Source organism: Harpia harpyja, chromosome 19, assembly GCF_026419915.1.
Source record: "Harpia harpyja isolate bHarHar1 chromosome 19, bHarHar1 primary haplotype, whole genome shotgun sequence".
Lineage (NCBI taxonomy): Eukaryota > Metazoa > Chordata > Aves > Accipitriformes > Accipitridae > Harpia > Harpia harpyja.
The window spans coordinates 19202975-19223181 of record NC_068958.1 but is presented as its reverse complement, the minus strand read 5'-3'; the positions used below and the strand labels follow the sequence as shown (position 1 = coordinate 19223181).

At 60.0% G+C, this 20207-nt stretch overlaps 1 protein-coding gene across 2 annotated transcripts in view; it reads right to left on the bottom strand.

The window, feature by feature from the left end:
- The window catches only part of GRM4 (glutamate metabotropic receptor 4), a 52217-nt gene extending 34246 nt beyond the window's left edge, over positions 1 to 17971 (bottom strand). The window contains exons 1-2 of one of the 2 annotated variants that reach the window (XM_052815293.1): positions 17757 to 17971; positions 8475 to 9257 (exon numbers count right to left, since the gene is read on the bottom strand). In XM_052815293.1, coding sequence (XP_052671253.1) covers positions 8475 to 8993 — 519 coding nt within the window. In that variant the 5' untranslated portion in view covers positions 8994 to 9257; positions 17757 to 17971. Of the gene's footprint in view, positions 1 to 8474; positions 9258 to 15337; positions 15356 to 17756 lie in introns of those variants that run through there. The other variant, XM_052815294.1, reaches the window with a different exon arrangement.
- Positions 17972 to 20207: the final 2236 nt, after the last annotated feature.

Here is a 20207-nt window from a genome sequence, read left to right as displayed (position 1 = left end):
GGAAAGGTTCAGAGCATCCCAAGCTTTCATTTCTGCATGTAACATGCCTGCCTACCTACTTTGATCTCTTCTCCCTGCTCCCCAGGAGCTGCCAGCCAGAATGAGAGCTGTGGGTGCCTCTGGGTGCTGCCTGGGCAAAGGGGACCAGCACCATCTGGGGAAAGCAAGTACCAAGCCTTGGCCACACAGGCTGGCCCAGCCCCTGGAGATGTCGGGGCTCGGGGACCACCTGAAGCTCAGGGACACCCGGCAGGACCCCAGAAGGGCTTCCCGAGCATCAGATGTGCCCAGCATGGGAGAGACCAAAGAGAAAACCTTGCTCCTGCCCCAGACAGCCCTGCTAAGGTCTCCCTTTGGCTTTCTGCCCTAGGAAGGACAGATCCAACCCCACCCTGCCAGGTTCTGTCCACCCAAGCCATAAATAAGCCCTTTAAATTAACCAGAGCTGCCGCACCTCGCACAGTACATTAGAATGATTTAGCACCACAGGATCATGCGATGCTTAACACTTACACAGCACTTTACATCTCCAAAACACACCACAGATGTTAATTTATCTTAAAGATGGAAAAGGCTTATTAAATTATCAAGCCCACGTTCTCCCCACCAGCCTGAGCTCCCTATCAAAGACACACCGAATACCCAGACAGCCCCTTCCATCATCCCTTCATCCCACACCCCAGCAGGTACCTGTTCCCAGGTGCAGCCCAGCACATTGCAAGGGCTGGCAGAGCCCTGACCAAGACCTGGGCAAGGTTTTAAATTCAGCAGTGATATAATCGCAGGGGCTGGAGGTACAGAACAGCAGCACTGCAGAGATAGTGACAGCCCTACCCGGAGCCAGCACAGCCCAGGGAAGGGTTCGGCCACCCGCTGCCCTCATGCCTTCCCGCAGATGCTGCTTTACTGCCAGGACAGAGCAAACGTAGGAGGAACAGCCCAGGGCATCATCGATCCCAAACCACCCCGTACCTTGGGGGCAAGTGGGTGCAAAGCAGAAATCCCCAGCTTTTAAAGGACTTTCCCCCCTCTCCTGCTCCCTCTAAATCCAGTTTAGGAATAATTCAGTAATCGCCACTTGCAGGAGCACAAACGCTGCCAGAGCCACAGGGGACTGTGATGGATCCCAGTAATCCTCTGGGCTCAGCAGGCACCTGGGTCGTGCCAGATGTTCAAATCGGCTCAGGCTGCCTTTGCCCTCACCCATCACGACTCCCCATTAAGCAATTAGCCAATTCCCAGCAGCAGAGACACCCGGGTGGGCTTGGAGGGGACAGGGAGAGGTTTGGGGTCTGTGGGAATCCTGGTTCGTGTTATAAAATCAAGCCACCTTGCTAGGAGCCTGGCTGGGTAGCAGCATCCCAAGGATGGAGAAACTTGCACCGGAGCCGCCCCACAGACCCTCCCGGGTCTCCCAACCCTCCGAGCCCCCACGACCCATTCCATCCTCCTCCGCTCCTGCTCCCAGGCTGCATCTCACAGTTTCTCCTTTGTTTCTCTGTTATTTTCCCCTCTTCCACTCCACCCACCCCCACCCCGTTAAATGCAATACTGGTGTTATAAACCCACAGCTCCACCTGAATGCTAAAAGGCCCTTGGAAAGGAGCAGCCACCCTTCTACCTACCTGCAAAATATAAGAGGAAAAAAGGGAGACATGGAGAAGGAGTGGGAGAGGGAAAGGAAGGAATCTTTATCAAGGCACAAATAGGATTACTCTCTGTGACAATCTTTGTGCTCCTTTCCGAGGGGCTGTGATCTGCTCGTTGGGTATCCATGACCGGGAGCCGGTGCATGAGACTCGATTAAAATTCTGCTCAGCAGGCGAGGCGTTCATCTGGCAATCATTCATCCTGGGGAGGGAACGGGGAGGGGGGGGACTGCTCCGCGCCTGCTCTCCTTGCCTCCTCCCTGCTTTGCCTGCAGCAGTGCTGGCCAAAGGATGGACACGGGAGCTTGGGGTGGAGGCGATGCATGCAGCGTGCCCATGCGACGCGGGCAAGTGGGCATGGAAAGTGGCGGTGCCCACGTCAAAGGAAATTTGGGGGCAGGGATGCAACCCTGCCTTTCCAGAGGATCCTTTCCCAATGATTTTTTCTCTGCAAAGTGGTTTAGTTTAAACAGATCCCTGCCTCCTCAGCAGGGTGCTGCTGATGGAGGCTTCCCAGCTATTCCCCCGTGCCACTGTGCATCCCATCTATCCAAGCTCAGACGGCCGAGGCACATCTGGGTTTAACCCCCAGGCTGCCCATCCTGCTCGAACCCCTGCTGGAAAATGAAGCCTAGAAAATACCTGTTGATCTACAGGCTATGAACTGGAAGCTGTACTTTAATAAACAAATGGAAAGAGCTTTTCTCTCTTGCTCCTCCGCCTTGAATGGAAGTGAAAATAAAATACCAGTTCCCAAATGACTGTTTCATAGACTACTTCTGCCTTTTTCTCCCTCTGCCTTTTTGATCTCCTGGTCTACAATAGCCCAACTCCTGGCACCAGCTATTTTCTCAGATAAAAGACAAAAGTCCTTGTAGGTCCATAAAAGCAAAATGCAGGCAGGGAATTCAAGGTTCTTAGAAAGAAGAAGGATGCGGTGGGGAGGGCGATCTGGAAACCTATCTATATCTCAGTTGCATATTTGGGCACCGATGGTACCTTGCCTAGCTCATCTCCAGCCTGGGATAAATACTGCGGTGGCAGGGGGGAAATCAGTGGGACCTCCTTTGTACCATCAAGAGTGGGGAGTAACCCCAGGGCAAGGGTTAAAACCTCCTTCCTCCCTTTTTTTGAACTGAAAACCAGAGTCAGCATCATCCAGAAGCACCCCCAACCTGGAGAACTGTCCCTCAGGGTAAGAGAGCAGGTGGGAGCCGGGGTTGGGGGTGTCATCCTGCTCCCCCCGGACCCCTGGGTCAATGGACCGGTGTGATCGACCTCAAATGCACTGCAGAAGCACCTGGATTTTGCACCCATTTCATTAACGCCAGCTTACGAGCCGGTGCAGCATTTTCTCTACCAGCGGAGGACAGAATCCCTCCAGACTGGGAAGAATTAGGCAAAGGTGGTGATTTCAGCATGGCCCCAGCCAAGGGTTAAACCATCAATCTGAACATTGGCCTGAGCAGCCAGGAGGGAAGAAGCCAAAAAAAAAAAAAAGGGCCATTGTACAGCCAGAGCCATGCACACCGGTCGGGAGCATCCCCATAAAAAGGGGCTCCTGCACCAGCCCCACTGCTCCCAGCACCAGCCCCCCCATACCAAATGGGGTCGGGAGCAGCTAATTCCCTAACCATAATTATTAATTTCATGCATATCTTATGCAAACCTCTGGTTCACTGACAAGATGGAATTGATTTAATTAGAATTTCCATCATCGAGCCATTTGGATGGCAGCTTTTAATTAGGGAGAGTGTAAAGCACCGCAGGGGCTGGAGGAGTGGGGAGGCTGAGCGGGGATGGTCAGACCTTGTCATCGGAACAGAGTGAGCTGCAGCCCCCGTCCCGCGGGATCAGGCCCAGTACCAAGACAGGATCCAGCCCTCGGCATCTCCTCGGAGAGCAATAAACATCCCGCACCCCGCAGACCCTGGGCTGTTTACCAGGTCTGTGTGCCTCAGTTTCCCCAGCTGAAAATGGGGGGGGGGGGGGGGGGACGGACACACAACAACTGCTCCTACTGCACAGGGCAGGCAAATCACTTGGGGATCACGATGCACCAACACGATGTGGAGCTGATAACAAATTCCTCCATTTCCAATCTCCAGTGCCACCAAAAGGCAGCCGCTCTGGGGTGACACACGACAGCCATGCTCGAGGGGACACAGCTTGGGGCAGGGAGCAATGGACTCCCCGACCTGCCCGCTCCTTTGCTGCAACCTGTTAAACCAAGCGTGTAAATCAGGCAGCTCCGACACAGGCTGACGCCGGCTGGGCATGGGCTGCTCGATCCCCTTCAATAAATCTGGCTCTTGTCAAGAAATAAAACACCGGGAAGCGCAGCAGCTGCAGGAGGATCTCTCGGCCAGCCCTGGCACGTGCCTATGCCAAAAGGAGACGGCTCATCCGGAGGTGCTGGTGGCAGATGTAAAACCAGCAACGAGAAAGAAAACTTTTTCTTAATTGCCCACAGACCCAGCTTCCCGCGCTGGGGAGGCAGCTCCAGCAGAAAATCCCAGTGCTGCCAGAAGGTGGTTGCATCCCTTCTCCCAAAAAACAGCTCCCATCCCAGCCGAGAGCAAAGCACGGGGTGCAGAGAGCCGCAGATGCTGCCCTTCAGCACGCTCCTCGCCGGACCTGCCGTACGCCCTGCCTTCGGCCTCCCGCTCCTCCTCGCCGTGCCGTGCCATGCCCAGGGACCGAGGGTGGAGCTGCCGCGGCCGGGGCAGCCCGGGGGAGCCAGGCGGCTGCAATTTGTTTTAATAAACCCAGTGAAGAACAAGGAAATGAAGTGGCAGAAGCGGGTGATTAATCAGAGCGTCCCCCAGCCGATTTCCACCTTCTCGGCTTCATGAAGGTTATTTACCCACTAAGTGGGGAAGCGTGGTGCCGAATGCGGCATCCCTCCCGTCCCACCACCCTCAAAGCCTCAGGGCATCCCCTGTAGTGGGGAGCAGACACAAGCCTGGGGGGGCTCAGCACGGGGGGCCTGATCCAGCTCTGCAAGTCCCCCCACCAGCTGCAGCAACCCAGTCCCAGGCAGCAAAACCTCACGTGCCTGCAGGTGCTGAGAACCCCCGGCTCCTGCCACACACGCAACAGGCATCGTCCTCCGTTAGGTGAATTATTCATGCTGTACAACACCCCTGTGCTAGAAAGAGCTGCTGCACTCGCTGCCACGAAGAAAACAAGCACCTCAAAGTGTCCAGCACGTGTAGAGTCCATCCTCTGGCCAGGGATGCTCCTCAACCCAGCTGAGCACTTGAGCTTCATCATGTCCCAGGCCTTTCTAGATGGGATTGAAAAATGCACCCCAGACCCTAAGACAGCTTTTCAGGGATCACATTTGCAGGGGATGGAGCTGGTTCCATTTACACCATCGTCACTGTGGTGGTTCAGGAGTAAGTGGGTAGAGCTGGGGCTGGAAAGCTAGCAGAAAGGGGTGGGAAGGAGCTGGAGCATGCCAGAAAGCTCTCGCAGTGACGCCAGAGAGATGCTATCGCAAGGAGCCGAGACCGGAGATTTGGGGGAAGGTTTTTCTGCAGGCAGAGCTACGAGGAGAGATGAAACCGGCTTGGACAGAGGATGCCGCATCTGCAAGTTGTTCCACTGACATACAGCTTCAATTAGACAGTGGCATCTAACGAAGGACACGTTAGTTATTTATGTTATTTATGTAGCGTGGGAGCAACAAAACCCCTGGCAGGGAGGGGCAAGGCTCGCTGCTGGTGGGGGAGGGCTGGTGGGCTGTGTGGGAGGGGAGCATGGGATGGGGCGAGGGACCACGGAGGGGGACAGCATCATCCCAGGGCAGGAACGGCCACCTCCGCCATGCAAATGGTTGGAGGTAGAGAAGGGGCTGCTCCAAGCTCCAGGGGATAAACTGGGGGGGCTGCTGTGTCCCCCTCCCAGCGAAGGCTCCGCAGCACTTGCACGGTGGGATGCAGACCTGCTGCAACCCACCTACGGCTGCTGGAACAGGGCGAAGGGAGCCGTCATTGAAACGCGGTCGGCAAAGGGAGGGGACGGCTCCTGCCTGGAATTCGACGGGCACACGGGTGCGAGCGCATACCCAGGCGCTGGGGCGGGCGGTGGGGAAGCTGTTTGCTCCTCGCTTTGTTGGACTTTCTAATCGATTTTGTGCCTGTGCTGCTCACTGGATGTGCTACAACCCTCCCAGAGAACCACTTCAGCGATCTAAAAATCAAAGTACTTGAAGAGCACTTGACATGCCCCCACGCTTCCCCTGCCACCAGCTGCTCATGGGGAGAGGGCACTGAGCCCCATCCAGGGCAGGAATCCCCAGTGCTCCCCCCAGCATCGGGAGCAGGACCCCCCGTTTCAGCTCCCAGCACCAGCATCCCCTTGCTGGGGGAATGCCGAGGGCTCCTGGCATGGGCATTCAGGGGGACGTGAGCAATACTCGCCTCGTGGCACGATGCCACGGCAGGAGCCACAGCTCCGGCAAAGTGTCATTCCCAGGGGAACGGGCAAAGGCAACCGCCTGCGCAGCGGCGCCTGGGAAGGCAAACGCTTTGCTGAACCTCAGAGCGAAGTCACCCGCGCTTAAAGGTCAGCAGCGGCGTGAAATGGAAGTTGCCTTATTTTCATTTTAAGCATGTCCCTGTCATAAACCCACTATTTGAATAACAAAGAGCGGCGGCAGCTCTCAGGTCATAGCGGGGTGGGGGGGGAGGGAAGAGCCCTCCCGAGCCCCCCCAAGCCCCCGCTGCTGCAGGAACCGCCGCAGGAACGCGAGACCCAACATCTCGCAGGAATGACATCCCTGTGCTGGGGACCACCGGGAGGGAGCGCACCCACTCTGCACCCACCCGCATGCACACCCCATCACCCACACACGGGGATTCGCTGCTGTCTAGGAAGGGTTGAGCTCGTCCTGCATCGTCCCCTCCCAGGGATTTCGAGGTTTCCATCCTCTACCCGCCTCCTCACTGTAACGTTGGGCTGAGATCAGCTCTGGGTTTTAAAGCTGCTGGGGACAGCCAGGGCGTCAGACATGTCCTCACCAGGCCACCAGCAGCACCAGTGCCTGAGCTCGGTGACATCCTTCCCGCACAGGTCACAGCTGCTTTGCCCAAGGATCAAAATTGGAGGAGAAGGGGGAGAAAAAAAAAAAAAAAACCAACAACCTAGAAGGATGTAGGTACCCCCCACTCCTCCAACTGTCACTCTCCTGCCTCCTTTCCCACTGCCTGCCTCCCTCCTCCTCTCTGAGGCAAGCATTCAATCTTTTTTGTCTCGGCAAATAGCTTTTAAGTTCCTCCCGCTCCCTCTAATTTATATTATTTTAATTATTGAATAGCCCTCTCACTCACTGCCTGGAACATTAACACGTTTTAAAAAAAAGGAACCCAGAAAAATCAAACTCCATCAGCGATCTGTTTTTTCCGTCTTCACTAACAGCTTCCAGCCCTCCCAAGAGGGCACCCGGCGCTCTCAGCACACCGGGCTGGTGGAGGAAGAGGAGAGGGGGGGGAAGAGAAAAAGGAAAACGGCATCAGGCCTGCAGAACCGAGGGGGTTTGGGGTGCTGGGAGGGGAGGCAGAGCTGGGACCCCGCTCTGGGCGCAGCACAGGGCTCCCACCACTGCTGGGTGTGCGGAGTATTTACATTTCCCCCTGCCATTTGCTGCGGAGGGGGCTCTTGTTCAAACACTTTCTCTAGCCCAGGGACGTTGCTGCTGATAAATAAATGCACAGCGAGGGGCAAAGTAATCATAAACTCCTCGGCTTTCCTGCGACTGGCATGGAGAGCAGGAGGGAGAGCCAGCCCTCGGCCCACCGCAGCCCCGAGCGCCCTGTGCCCCCCTGCACACCCGGAGCTGGTGGCACAGGACAAGTGTCCCCCAGCCTGGCTGATGTCCCCTGGGCTGGAGCACAGAGCGGTCACGGCCGTCCTTGCACCCCGTCGGCAATAGCTGCCTCCATCCCGGCGGTGAACGCAGCAACCCTGTGGCTCCCCAGCCATTTGGCTCAGGTGTGACCTTACATTTTGGGGGTATAACCCACACCCCCTTATCGAGCCGTCCCCCATAACGGGTGTCAGGGTGGTCTATATTGAAATGCTCCCAACTATCAGCTGCTTGCAGGCAGGCCAGTCGAGAGAGTTAGTCTATAGGTGACAGCCACAGGCAGGGAGGTGACAGTCGTATCTTATATGATGGCAAAGGGTATCTTACACCCAGGGTGCTCAACAGGACGGCCAGGGTACCCCCCAGGCTGACTCCCCTGGGTGACACTGCTCCCGCAGACCAGCCAAGCCCCCTCAAGTAACAGCCGGGGAGAGGGGTGAGGGCTGCACCCCAGAAACCCTCGGGGAGCTCCCAGGGAGGCTGGACCCTCTCCAGCCTCCGAGGTTTTCAAGATCCACCACAACCAAACCCTGAACAACCCAGTCTGACCCCAGAGACAGCCCCGCTGGGCACGGGCAGTGGGCTGAGCCCCCAGGGTCCCTTCCACCCCAAGTTATCCCACCCCACACCCATCCTCAGCCCACCTCCCCACCCATCCCCTGCAAGGCAACCTCCCTCCCGCAGCCCCACTGACGCCAGGAGCATCAGCATCCCCCCCCTCGCCACGAAGCCGGGGGAGAAGAGATAAAAATCCTCCTGCTAAAATTGTCGTCACTGGAGGGGGATGGAGGAAGGGATCCCCAGGGACCTGGGGGAGGCAGGAGAAGGATTTTAAAGACACTGGCTCCTGCCTACCCCCAGCCGCGGAGGAAGAGGCCCGCGTGGAGAAACACTGCAAAAAACACCCGCGGTGGTTTGGCCGAGCGGTTATTTTTACCCTCGCCAAGCCCTACCTTGAAGAGCCGCAGGATGTTGGCCACCATGATGGAGACGGAGCTGCCCGAGGCGCCGATGACGCCGACCACCCGCTCCGGTTTGGTGATGATGGGGGGACCGCCGTTGACGCAGCGCACCTCGGTGCTGTCCTTCTCGATGAGGGCTTGCACGAAGGTCAGCGACTGCTCCAGGGCGTGCGTGTCCCGCGAGCACGTGTCCAGGATGCGGGCGCCCAGGGTGATGTTGGGGAGCAGGTCGGGGTCGTTGTTGATGCGGTCCAGGGCGAAGAGCATGGCCTCCAGGCGATGGATGCCCTTCTCCTTCTTCAGCTCCCCGCAGGCTTTGCCCTCCACGCCCCGGCCGTGCACGGGGAAGAGCCCCCCGAGCGTGATGTCCCCGTCGATGCGGATGGAGTTCATGTGCGGGTAGCCCTGGCCTTTGGGCTTGGCGGCACCCCCAGGCGCCCACCCCCAGCTCCAGGCACTCAGGAGGAGGCAGAAGGAGAGACGCTCCATGCAAAAATAACCCCCGCTCATCGCCAAAGCCGTGCTGGGGCAGAGCTCGCAGCCCGAAACCCGGCGGCGGTCAGGGAGCGAGGCTGGGGCGGGCGGGCGGCATGGCTCCCGGTGGGCTCCCACTCATGGCACCGTCAGCGGCTCCCGCCGGTGATGCCGGCCCCCGGGGAGAAGCCGGCGGCCGGGCTGCAGGAGGGCACCGGGGTCTGCATGGCTACGCCGGGAAGAAGAGGCGGCGGCAGAGACGTGAGCCCAAGCAAAGCTTTGGGTCCTTCCTCCGGAGCCCTTTTGGGGGTGGGGGGGAACAGGAGGGAGGGAGAGAGAGAGACAAAATTAAGCAGGAGCATGAAGAGGCCATCAGCTATTCCAAGCTTTCATCAGAGAGGCCGGCAGAAATTAGCACTGGGGGTTATTGCAAAAAATAGATTTGGGATTCACTTGATTTTTGATTCACGCCAGCAGCTTTGGCTCAGCCCCAACTGCATCTGGGCAGAGGGGCCAGTGCAGGGACCCCCGCCTCGCTCTGCCCCAAGGTCGGTGGCCAGCTCGGGGCTGGAGGAGGCCCTGGGACCCCGTCCTATCCTGTCCCCTCTTCAGGGAGCTGCCAGCGTGGGACAGGCCCCAAGACAGTGCTCAGAGCGGGGCAAACCCCACATGCACCCATAGCCCTGGTCCCTGCCTGCCCTAGAGCATCCCTCCTGCCCCAGGGCACAGCCAGGCACAGGAGCCAAGCAGCCGCCTTAATGCTGATCTTGATTTAGACCCTGAGCTGATCTGGGGAGAAACCTGCTCTTTAAACAGCCCCTCCATCGAGTGGCAAATCCCCTCCTCTCCTGAGCATCTCCTGCTGCACCCACCTGCCCCTTCCTTGTCCCCATCGATGGCCCTGCCAGACGCAACCTCCAATCTCCAGCAAAGCAGCTTGAGGCTGAAGATCTTCCCAAGCCTCCTCCCAGGTCTGCCAGGCACGTGGCCTCAGCGGGGGTCAGAGCCACGAGCCATCCCTCATCCCCTGCACCACCGAGCTCAAGCAAGGAGGAGCCGAAAGAGCTGGGGGCTGTTTCCCAATGGGCTTTTTAACCGCCTGCCACGAGTCCCCACGTCTCGAGCGCCGCACAGCAAACCGAGCAGGCTGGCAGATCCTCTGTGTCCTAAGCGAGAGCCGACACGGCCAGGCGCTGCTGAAACCCAGTGTTATGGATCTGAATCGCTACCCTAAGCATTGCTGCTCCTGCCGCTCTTCCTTCAGGCCACTGATTTCTGAACCAGCAGCTGCTTCCTTGCAAGCATCCATTATCGACAGCTTCCAGCAGCAAATATCGACAGCACAGAGGGCTCGCCTGAGCCACGGGGGGAGTTTGCCTTTCTGGCTGCCCCAGGCAAGCAACCTGAGGGTCTGCTCAAATTAAAAGTGGCAAGGGTGGTCAGCTGTGTGCCAAGAGCATCGGGCTGCAAAGGCCCTTGGACCCCAAGGTGGGTGCCCACGGGGGAGGAAGGAGGGAGCGAAGGGTCCCATGGGAAACCAGGAGCAAAACTGGTGGTGAAGGCACTGGGAGCAGTGCCTGGGCGATGCCCTCAGGCTGTGCCCATGGATACACACTGCATCCCGACCCACATCCCAATGCCTCCCCGAGGGCCACGGGGCATCGGCAGCCCCGGCACCAAGCACGGCCCATGGGGAGCATTTCGGCAGCTCTCCCCTGAGAAGCAGCAATGGAAGAGCATCCCTGCCCTGCAGCACAGTGTGGGGAGGAGGCACCCGCGGGTCCCAATTAACCATTGAACAGCATGAGGTGGGTGAGACTTGGTTCTTTCACCAGGCGGAAAAAACCCACCCGCTCTTGCTAACTGCTGCCTTGCCCCGCTGCCCCAGCACACCAATGCCCACACCGTATCTCGGAGGTGCTGGCTCCTCCAGAGCCAGCAGAGAGGGCTCAGCCCATCCCAGCCCCTCCATCCCAGTCCCACACCCTCCTGGGAGCCTCCTGCTCACAGCTGGGAGGGAGCCCGGGGGGGTCTCACCTCTCTCACCAGCCTCCCGCAACCCCTTGTGCCCTCACCTTGACTCTTTTGCTTTCACCACAGAGTCCCTCGAGTGGGCACAGGGTGCTGTCTTGGCTCCGAAATCGCTGCAGGACAGCCCTTCGTCCCCCTCCCCGTGCCCTGGAGCTGCCCCTGCCCAAGCAGCACAGAGCCCTGCCTCGGTTTCCCCACTGGGGGAAGGCTCTCCCTTGCAGCCCGTCCTTGCTGTCTCCAAGCAGCCGCTGATGGATGCTGCGAGGGCAGCGCATGATTAATGCAAGGCACCAAAAAGCAGAGGAGAGCCGAGCAGGCAAATGCATTCCCCAAGCAGGATGGGCTGCAACAGCAAGACCGAAGAAACAGCTTAAATTAATCTCAGCTCCAGCGCAGAGCCCGGCATTCGAGCCCACACCTGCCGGGCCAGATCCTCAGCCGGCCCCGAGGGGTGCTGCCCGCCAGAGCCTGCCATGCTGAGCCCCGTTACACCACGGAGAAGGTTCCCAGCTCCGCAGCCGCCCCAGCCAGGAGGGCTCTTGCCTCAACTCACCTCCATAAATTATGCACCTCCCTGCCTGTCGGAGCCACTTGAAGGCCCATCTCCAAAGCATTTCTGACAGCCGGGGCTTTTAAGCAACCAGAATTACTTGGTGCTGAGCTCTTTGCTTCAAAAGGCAGGAGATTGGGAGTGCTGCCCTGCCGCCGAGAGAGCCCCTGCGAGTGCAGCCCCGCTCGGATGGGGATCAAGGACAGGGATCGACCCTCCTCGTCATCCCGTCTCCTTTGCAAGAATCATCCCATGCATCAGCAGCGGAGCAGGAGAAAGCGGCTCCTGCTACAGCCTGGAAGCGGGTCAGGCTGTGCCCGTGGTGAGGAGGCAGATGATGGGGAGACCCAGAGATGCTCCAACACTGCAGCCCCCCCACGCCAGCTGAAATCAGGTCATTTTTTACATCCTACCCCAGGAGCCACAACATTTCTGCCCATCGGAGAAGGTGCGATGGGTCACCACGTGGACCCACTCCCAGGAAAATCCTCTGAGCTGGCAGTGCCCCCAGAGCCCACAGCCTCTCCCTTTCTTCTTTTAAGCTTTTTCCTCTCTGTTCTCTCCCCTTTGTGCCTCCTTTGATCATATAATCTGAACGAACTGAAGGTAAAAATATCACGGCAGGCAAGAAGAAAGCGCAAATAATGGGGAGGGGAGGGGGGAGCTGGTTTGAATCCCTCACTGAATCGTTAGGGGAGATGCAGCCTGAATTACCCAATGAGCCTGTGCTGCAAACAGCCTGAGCGCTCGTCGGAAAGGGGCAGGAGACGAGCATCCCCTTCCCCCTGTCACCCTCCACCTGGCTCAAGCGTCCCCACGGCCACACGCAAGCTGCTGCTCCCTACACAGCCCAAATCTTGGTCCCACCCATGCCGGGGATGCACCCAGCCCATCCTTCCTCCAAGGTGTGGGACCAGCCTCTTCATCCCCAGGGAGCCCAGCTCCTGCAACTTCCCAAAGCAGCCCTTCCACCATAAGGCTGGTCCTGCACATCTGGAACGAGATGCACATCTGGAGGGAGACGCCTGCCTACAGCAGGTGCTCGTGGAGCAGGGAACAGCCTTACCCACACGCCACAGGCAGCAAGGGGACAGAGCCACCCTCCTGCCCCATCTGCACAGCTCCGCGAGGGCAGCACGGCCCCAGGGAAAGAAATATTTGCAGATTTGCAACAAGTCAGGTGCAGGTACGCACCCCCGCGGGTGGTAATAAATGGGGTGGGATAAATGCACAGCACCAAAGGAAGGAGCAATGCTGCTTCCTCCCACTTCCCACAAGCACATCGTCGGTGAGGAACAAGCCTTTCCACCACCCTCATCCCGACCATGCAACGGCCAGATCCACGATCTGGAAAGCAATGCAAGGACTAATCAAACCGAGCGCTAGACCGATCTAATGAGTGCTAGGAGCTGCAGAAGCGGGTGCTGGGGCTGCTGCAACCGCGGGACAGGGAGAACCAAGGAGGCCACGGGCAGCGCTTGGCTCCCAGGCTGTGCCCCTGCCCTGTGGGTCCCCAGCACCCCAGGACACGGTGCCAGTCCTGCACGGTGGCATCCTGCCCCCCTCTAGCGGTGGCCATGCCACCGAGCCACCGGCATCGCCATCCACAAAGGCCCCTGGATGGGACAGGGCGAGGGTTCAGCTGGGCAGGAGAAATCAAATTTTTGATTAAAAATTCCCTTGCGCCACACAGAGCTCCTGCTGCAAAACCAGCTCCAGTGCCCGGAGGATGGACCGTGTCCCGGAGGCAGGGACCGGCCATCCCGGACTTCACCTCTGCAGCTCCTTCCCGCAGCTCCTTCCGATGCATCCCTGCAAGAACCGTAGCGGCCAGGGCTGCACCGGCACCAGCAGAGCTGCAGCAAGACAGAATTCAGGCTCACCACGTCGTGCAGAGCCCAAAGGTCCTCACAGGCACTGGGATGCATCCCCGGCTGCATCGCCACCGGACACACGGCCCCGGAGCCAGGCAGCCTGTCCCGTTGTGGGGATCTGCACCCCAAGGCTTTGGAGCCAAGGCAAGCGCTTGCGGTCGCTGCCCGGGGCTGGTGCATCTCCAGGAGAGGCAGCTGGAGCCCCCTCGCATGCATGGCATGGGTTTTGTTTGCAAAATTTCCCTTGCCCGGCTTGGTTCTGCCACAGCCCTGGGAACAGACAGCCCAGAGGGAGCCCCAAATTGCACCGACCGATCCTGAGAGAGCAGTCGCCCAGCCTGACCCCCAGCCCTGGGACCAGAGAAGACCTGGCCTATCGCGGCTGCACAGCACAGGGAGGCTCTTTGCTGGAGCCCCCCAGACCTGCCCCTCGACGCAGGAATTTTGCGGCAATGAAAAATCTCCTTCAAGGGGGGAAATAAATAAATAAGGAAGGAAACGGCCCATTTCTCTCCCTCGCTCCGCTCCCTGCAGAACTCCCAGCAAAAACCAAGTCATTTTACTGCCATTAGCTCCATGGAGCCCATGCCGCTGCAGGCAGGCGAGTTCACGTCTCATGTGCCATCAACCCAAGTGCCGGCTGAGCACTAATCACCACGGCTTTATCATCGCCAGCAGTGGGCAAAGCCGAGAGGCGAGTTATTCAGATCCCAGCCAGGGCTTATCGCAGGGCGGCCTGAGCATCCCACCCCTCTCTGAGCAGACCCCGCTCCCATGGACCACAGAGCTCTGCCTGCAGCAGGACCGGGCTCCTTCGGCTGTGCAGGACCTGTTGGCTCCCAGTTCAGAGCCAGGGCACTCACTGGTTTTGTGCTGAGCCCACCCAGTTGCATTGGGGCTTGTTAAACCAGGCAAAGGCTGAGCTGGTGACACGGGCCAGGAGATGCAGCCAAGAGCATGTGCCCAGCACTCACCTGCACAACCCCTTCCCCAGCTGCCAAGAAGCCGACCGCCTGTCAGCCCACCACCAAGGAGACCTCCCCAGCCCAGCCCCGGCACTGGGAGGGCTGTGCCGGCTTCTGCCACGCTGGCTGCCGTGAGCTCACTGGCATCTTTTTGAAAATCAAGGCCGTTTCTTTCCCCACCTGCTATTCCTTCGGCAAGCGGGGCCAGCCGGCACGCAGCACAATATCCCAATTAGCACACGCTCGCTCTTCCCCACTTGCAAGCGATTACAGGGAACTTCGCTTTGGCTCCTGGTTTTTTTAATTGCAAAAGCTCCGTGAAGTACAGCAGAATTTAGACACGGAGGGAGGGGATGCCAGGTTAAGTTCTCTCTCGACAGGCAAAACCTTAAGTATTCAGGTCAAGTACCCCAGCATTTGCTTGGAGGAAAGCAAAGCCACAGCTCTGCAGGCAGCAGCGAGCAGAGACCCCAGATTTTACCATCAAAACCCACCCGACGCACCCCAAGACACAGCCCCCCCCCCCCAGCAATCCCTCAATTGATGCACGAACTGATATCACAAGGCTTGCATAAGCCCAAGCCCATAGCCAGGCTGCCGACTCGACCTCTCTGCAACCGGATCCGGCCAGCACCCGGCTCAGAGCCCCGCAGGGAGAAAAGCCAGGTATCACCACCCTCCTCACTACCCCAGAGCATCCCCTGAAAGATGCTGAAGTCCAAAGAAAAATGCTCCCACTGGGCATGGATCAGACCCAGGGAATATTTATCACACTATATATATATATATATATATATATCTATCTATCTCCTTAACTGCAGGCAAGCTCTTTCCTTCCCCCTCCCTCCCCACTGCTAAGCAGGCCAGGGCTAATCCTTCACTTTGAAGGATCAGATAGTGCAGCAAGGGGAAGGCGAGCAGGATCCGGCTGCGGAGCAAGCGGAGATCACAGCAGCTCACCTTGCGGGAGGCGGCGCGGGGTCTCTGCCAGCAGCCAACGTGCACAGAGCTCCAGCCGGGAGAGGCCGGAGGGAGGGAAGGAGCTGGCGCTCATCCCCGCTCCTGCCACGTGCAGCAAAATCCCGCAATTAATTTTTGATCACCTTCTGCAAATTGGGATGGCGCTGGCTCGGAGCAAGAGCGCAGCCTGACTGCCGGTCCCCAGCGGTACCCGCGACACTGCCCGGCGTTTCTGCTCCCCATCACACCTACACCCTGAGACTGCAATCCGGCAGCACAAGCCCCTGCCCGTACCCAGCCTGGGAAAACCCCAGCGGGGGCAGACACCCCCGTCCTGAGCCGGGCTTCGTGCAGGACCATCCACAGCACAGAGGCGCGGGCAACCAGACCACCCCACAGAGGAAACCCTTCCATTAGATGTAGAGCCCGAGAGGAAGAGATGGTGCCCGCAGCGGGCGCGAAGCTGGGGAGGGCGGCGAGAGCGGGTTCGCATTTGTTATAATTAGGACCTGCCACATCTTCAAGCCGTTGCCTTTCTGGGAAGAGCTGGAAGGGGGTGGCTGAGCTGACAAATCCATCCTCCTCCTGCCTGATGCCAAAGTTGAAGCACGTGACGCTCTTTTTCGGGGAGCCGGCAGGCTCCTCCGCAGGGCGATGCTGGCCTCCGGGATGCGGGGCCGGGCCAAGGCTGCACCCGAGCTTCGGTTCCCGCTGTAAAATCCCCCTGAAGCTCCCGCTCTGCTGCCCTGACAGCCCGGGTTGCAGCTCAGCACCACCAGCCAGCGCCTGCTGCCCTCCCCAAAATGGGTTTGCCTGTGCCCCCCCAGCCTGGGGCAGCTGGAGCCTGCTGCTGCCTGAGGGGACCCACCACCCTGACAAAAATAGCCCACCCTCGCCGCAGCCCCCAGTGCTGCATCCCCTCGGCTCGGCTAGGCTGGCCAAAAGCAGCCAGGATCTCGGCACATCCCTTCGGACCGCGGCACAGAGGCGGCAGGTCACAGGGAGGAGGGTCTTGTCCTGACTCTCCTCCCAGCCAGAATCATGCCCAGCATGTCCCCCCGTACCCCCGACCCGCTGCCCTGGTACAGATAAAGCCCAGCTTACAGGGAGCAAAGGGAGGGAAGGAAATGAGCTTTTTCTTTTGGCACTTCTTTTGGCGTTTTCCCGAGCTCCTCGCTGCATTCAACAGATCGGCTCAGTTCCCTCCCTCCCCGGGCCCTGTCTCAGGCAAGCAGCCAGTGTCGGTGAGCTCCTCCGGTCACGCCAGCCCACCCCAGCCCCGCTTCGTGCCATCCCCCCGTCAAGCCCCGAGCCACAGGTCACCCGGCGGCAGCGATGGCAATGACTCACTCCGCAGCCTCTCCGTCGCAGCCGCCTCTGAAGGCAGTGGGCATCCCCCCCCCCAAACCTGAAGCAGCCCACAGAAAAATAACCTGGCTGGCAGAGCACGGCAAACTCATCACACCAGGAGGAGGAAGAGGAGGGCGGTGGGGCTGCGCCCAGGCAGGCGGTGGGAGAGTTCTCTGGGTTTTTTTTCCCCCCACGGCTGCCAACTTCCCCAGCGGCTCCTGAAGCCACGCAGATCCGCTCTCCCAAAAAGCACCGAGGAGCGGGAGAGAGCGCTCCGGAGAGGAAAACAAACCTGGGAGCGTGTGCCTGCAGGCAGAGCGGGGCTCCCTGCCCCAAACCGGGGATGCCTCCGTGGGGTCGTTCCAGCTCCGGGGAAGGGTCTTACCCCCCCAAAGCCCCTCCAAGCCCAAAGGGGCAGCTTCTTCTCCGCTGACCTGGGCAAAGCACCGACTCTTTCTCCCCCTGCCCTGCCCTGCGGCGGGCTCTGCGGGCCCTGCCCGCTGCGGCGAGGCGAGGGCAACCACCCGCCTGCGGCTTGGCCACAGCCACCAGCCCCTGCCCGGTGCCTCCTGCCCCAAACCCCTTCCCACCCCCCTCCAGCCAGACGAGCCCCCCAGCTCCCTTCCCGCAGCCCACTCCGGAGTGATGGGCACCTCTGGGGACAAAGGTGGTGGGTTTTGGGGATTGGGGTAGGGGGTGTTTTCCCCCCACACACAGTGGGATGCAGCGGGGAGCAGCGCTCCGCAGCCCCACAACTATGAATAATGCAACGAGTGGGAGAAGAGGGAGGTGGGGGGCAGCCGGGGGGGGGAGAGACAGGCTGGGGCTCCGGGGGGGGCTCCCTGCTGCAGCCCCCGCTGTCGCAGCCCCCCCCCCCCCCAAAAAAAACCCAATAAATAAGAAGGAAAGGCAGAAAAATTGCTGGAGCGCTGCAGGGGGGGGGAGAGCAGCGGGGCTGCAGGGAGGAGGAGGAGAGGGCACCCCAGCCCCTCGGGGAAGGTTTGGGGGGACCGGGCGTCCCGGGGCTGCTCCGCACCCCCCCACCCCCCCGCGCTCGCCCCGCACTTACCCGCGGGCAGCGCGAAGTTGGCGACGCCGCCGACCCCGTCTCCGCCCGCGGCCGCTGCCCGGTGCCGCGATCCGGCTCCGGCTCCGGCCCCGGCGGGGCTCGGGCACCCCGGGGGGGCCCTGCGGCATGCGGCGGGGGCAGCCCACGGTCCCCGTCCCCCCCTCCAAACCCCAGCCCCGGCCCCGGCCCGGGGAGCCGAGCGAGCCGCAGCCGGGCGGGACCCGCCGCGCTCCGCAGCCGCGACGGGGAGGAGGAGGAGGAGGAGGAGGAGGAGGAGGAGGAAGAGGAGGAGGAGGAGGGGGAGGAGGAGGGTCGGGGCCGGGGAAGTTTTGCATGAAGAGGCGCTGGGAAGCCCGCCGCCGGCTTTGCCAGCCTTTTAAAGCACTAGCGCATCGCGGCGGGGAGGCGGCGGGGGACCCCCGCACCCGGCTGCCCCCCGGCTCCCGGTGCCGGAGCGGGGGGGGGGATCCACTGCAGCCCCGCAAGCCCCCTCCGCCGGGCAGCGCCGGGCACGAAGGGCTGCAAAAGCCCCGGCTGGCAGGAAAGGGGAGAGACCTGGTCCCCCTGATGCCCTGTTGTCCCCAGCACCTCTCCCCTCCTGGTCTTTGCATCGAGACCTATTTCACTGGTACTTGTCCTTCTATCCTTGCCCATTACCTACAGCCATCATCGCGGCCATGAGCACAGTAGCAGGACTGACGGGAGCCCAGGCCTCCAGACCCCGCGGTGCTAAAGAGCTTCCCACAGGTCACATTCTCTAATTTCAGGATTTTCCAAGGCGGAGGCCCACGACAGCTCCCATGGGTGCAAACACACCAGCCTTTGCCAAGCCCTGCAAGGAACACAGTGCATGGCGGGGACACAGGAAGGGTCCCCCACACCAGGCTGCTGAGAGGCTTCGGCTCACACTGCATGCACCAACAGCCATCCCCAAATTTCCCCTCCCTATGGTGGGAGCAGCTCCACGGGGCAGTGACAAGGGAGGAAGCTCTCACCAGAGCCACATGGGCCCAAACCATTGCCCTTCTCTTCAGTTTCCCATAAAATGATGCCAACACACTGCTCCGCACACGTGCCCGCGGCTGGTGCATCGCCTCCTTTCGCTATCAAACCAGCACCGGGCCCCGGCAGTTCCGAGGAGCCCGTCGTGGTGTGTCGATTCATTAATCCAGAGAAAACACAGCCCCCTAGTAATGGCCATTGACACATTAACTGCTCCGATCCATCATGGTAATGACTGCGAGATAATCAGTCACCGGAGCGATTAGGGAGTACACCTGCCGGCACGCTGGGGCTGCGAGAGCACCCAGCCCACGTGGGGACCACAGTCCCTGCACATGAAGGGGGGGTCTGGCTGTGGGGAGGGCTCTCTGCAGCTCCACCTGCCCCTGTGAGCACCAAAAAGCAAAGCGCAGCCCTTCCAACATACATTTCCAGTCTCATCTTCCCTAAGGGTTGATCTGTGTTGCTTGCTTGGAATAGCAAATTACCAGCCCTGGTGCAGGGTCAGCCAGGTCCCAGGCAGGAAGGGTGCTGCTGCCAAGGGCTCGGTGCTGGCGATCGCACCCCTGTCACCCACTGGAGATGAGCCGGTTTTCCAGAAGAACGCAGGACCGCCCAGCTCCCAGCGCAATGCTCTAGCCAGGCTTTTGAAGGAGCTACGTACGTGCTCTCCAGCGAGATGCGCTCGCCTGAAAAGCTGGCCAGCTGCCCTCCTGCCATTAAAATAAGTGGCGATATTCCCATGGATTCGGATGCTCACGGGATCATGCCCAGAGCGCTGTCTCCTGCGGAGAGACCAGGCTGTTGCAGTGATTTCGTTGACAGCAAGAGCCGGAGCGATTCTCATTGTTATTCTGCTCTGGTGCACGGTAGGGCAGCTCCGGGAGGGGGACAGCCCCATCCAGCCCCCCCATGCGCACACACACGGTGTGCAACCCTCATCCATGCCAGCACCCACGCCAGGAATTGAAGCAAAAGGACCTCTGCGCTGTGGCTGACGGGGAGGGGACACAAGGATGGATAACGGTGACAGCCCAACTCTTAACTGCGATCTGCCCCATCAGGAGCAACCCCCTGTCCCCGAGCAGGGCTCCAGGGCAGTGGCTTTCACCCAGTATCTGCCTGTCTTGGGGGTCCATGACTTATTTCCAAAAGACTCTCAGGGGGGCAAGGAGTCACCCAGGCCCTTCTGCACAGGGAGCAGAGCAGCCGGAGGGGGGGTCTGAATATTGAGGAGCCATGTTGTCCCCACCATGGCAGCTGAAATACTGCAATGGGGTTGGGAGACCCCCCTGGGACCCAACCGAGGACCCACATCTGGGATCACCTGGTGACCCAAGGGGACTATTTGGACTGGCATGATGGAGGGCAGAGAGTCATGGGCAGAAGGGGGGGGTCTGCGCCCATTGGTGCCCAGGGCCGCCAAGCCCCTGGGAAGAGAAGAGCCCC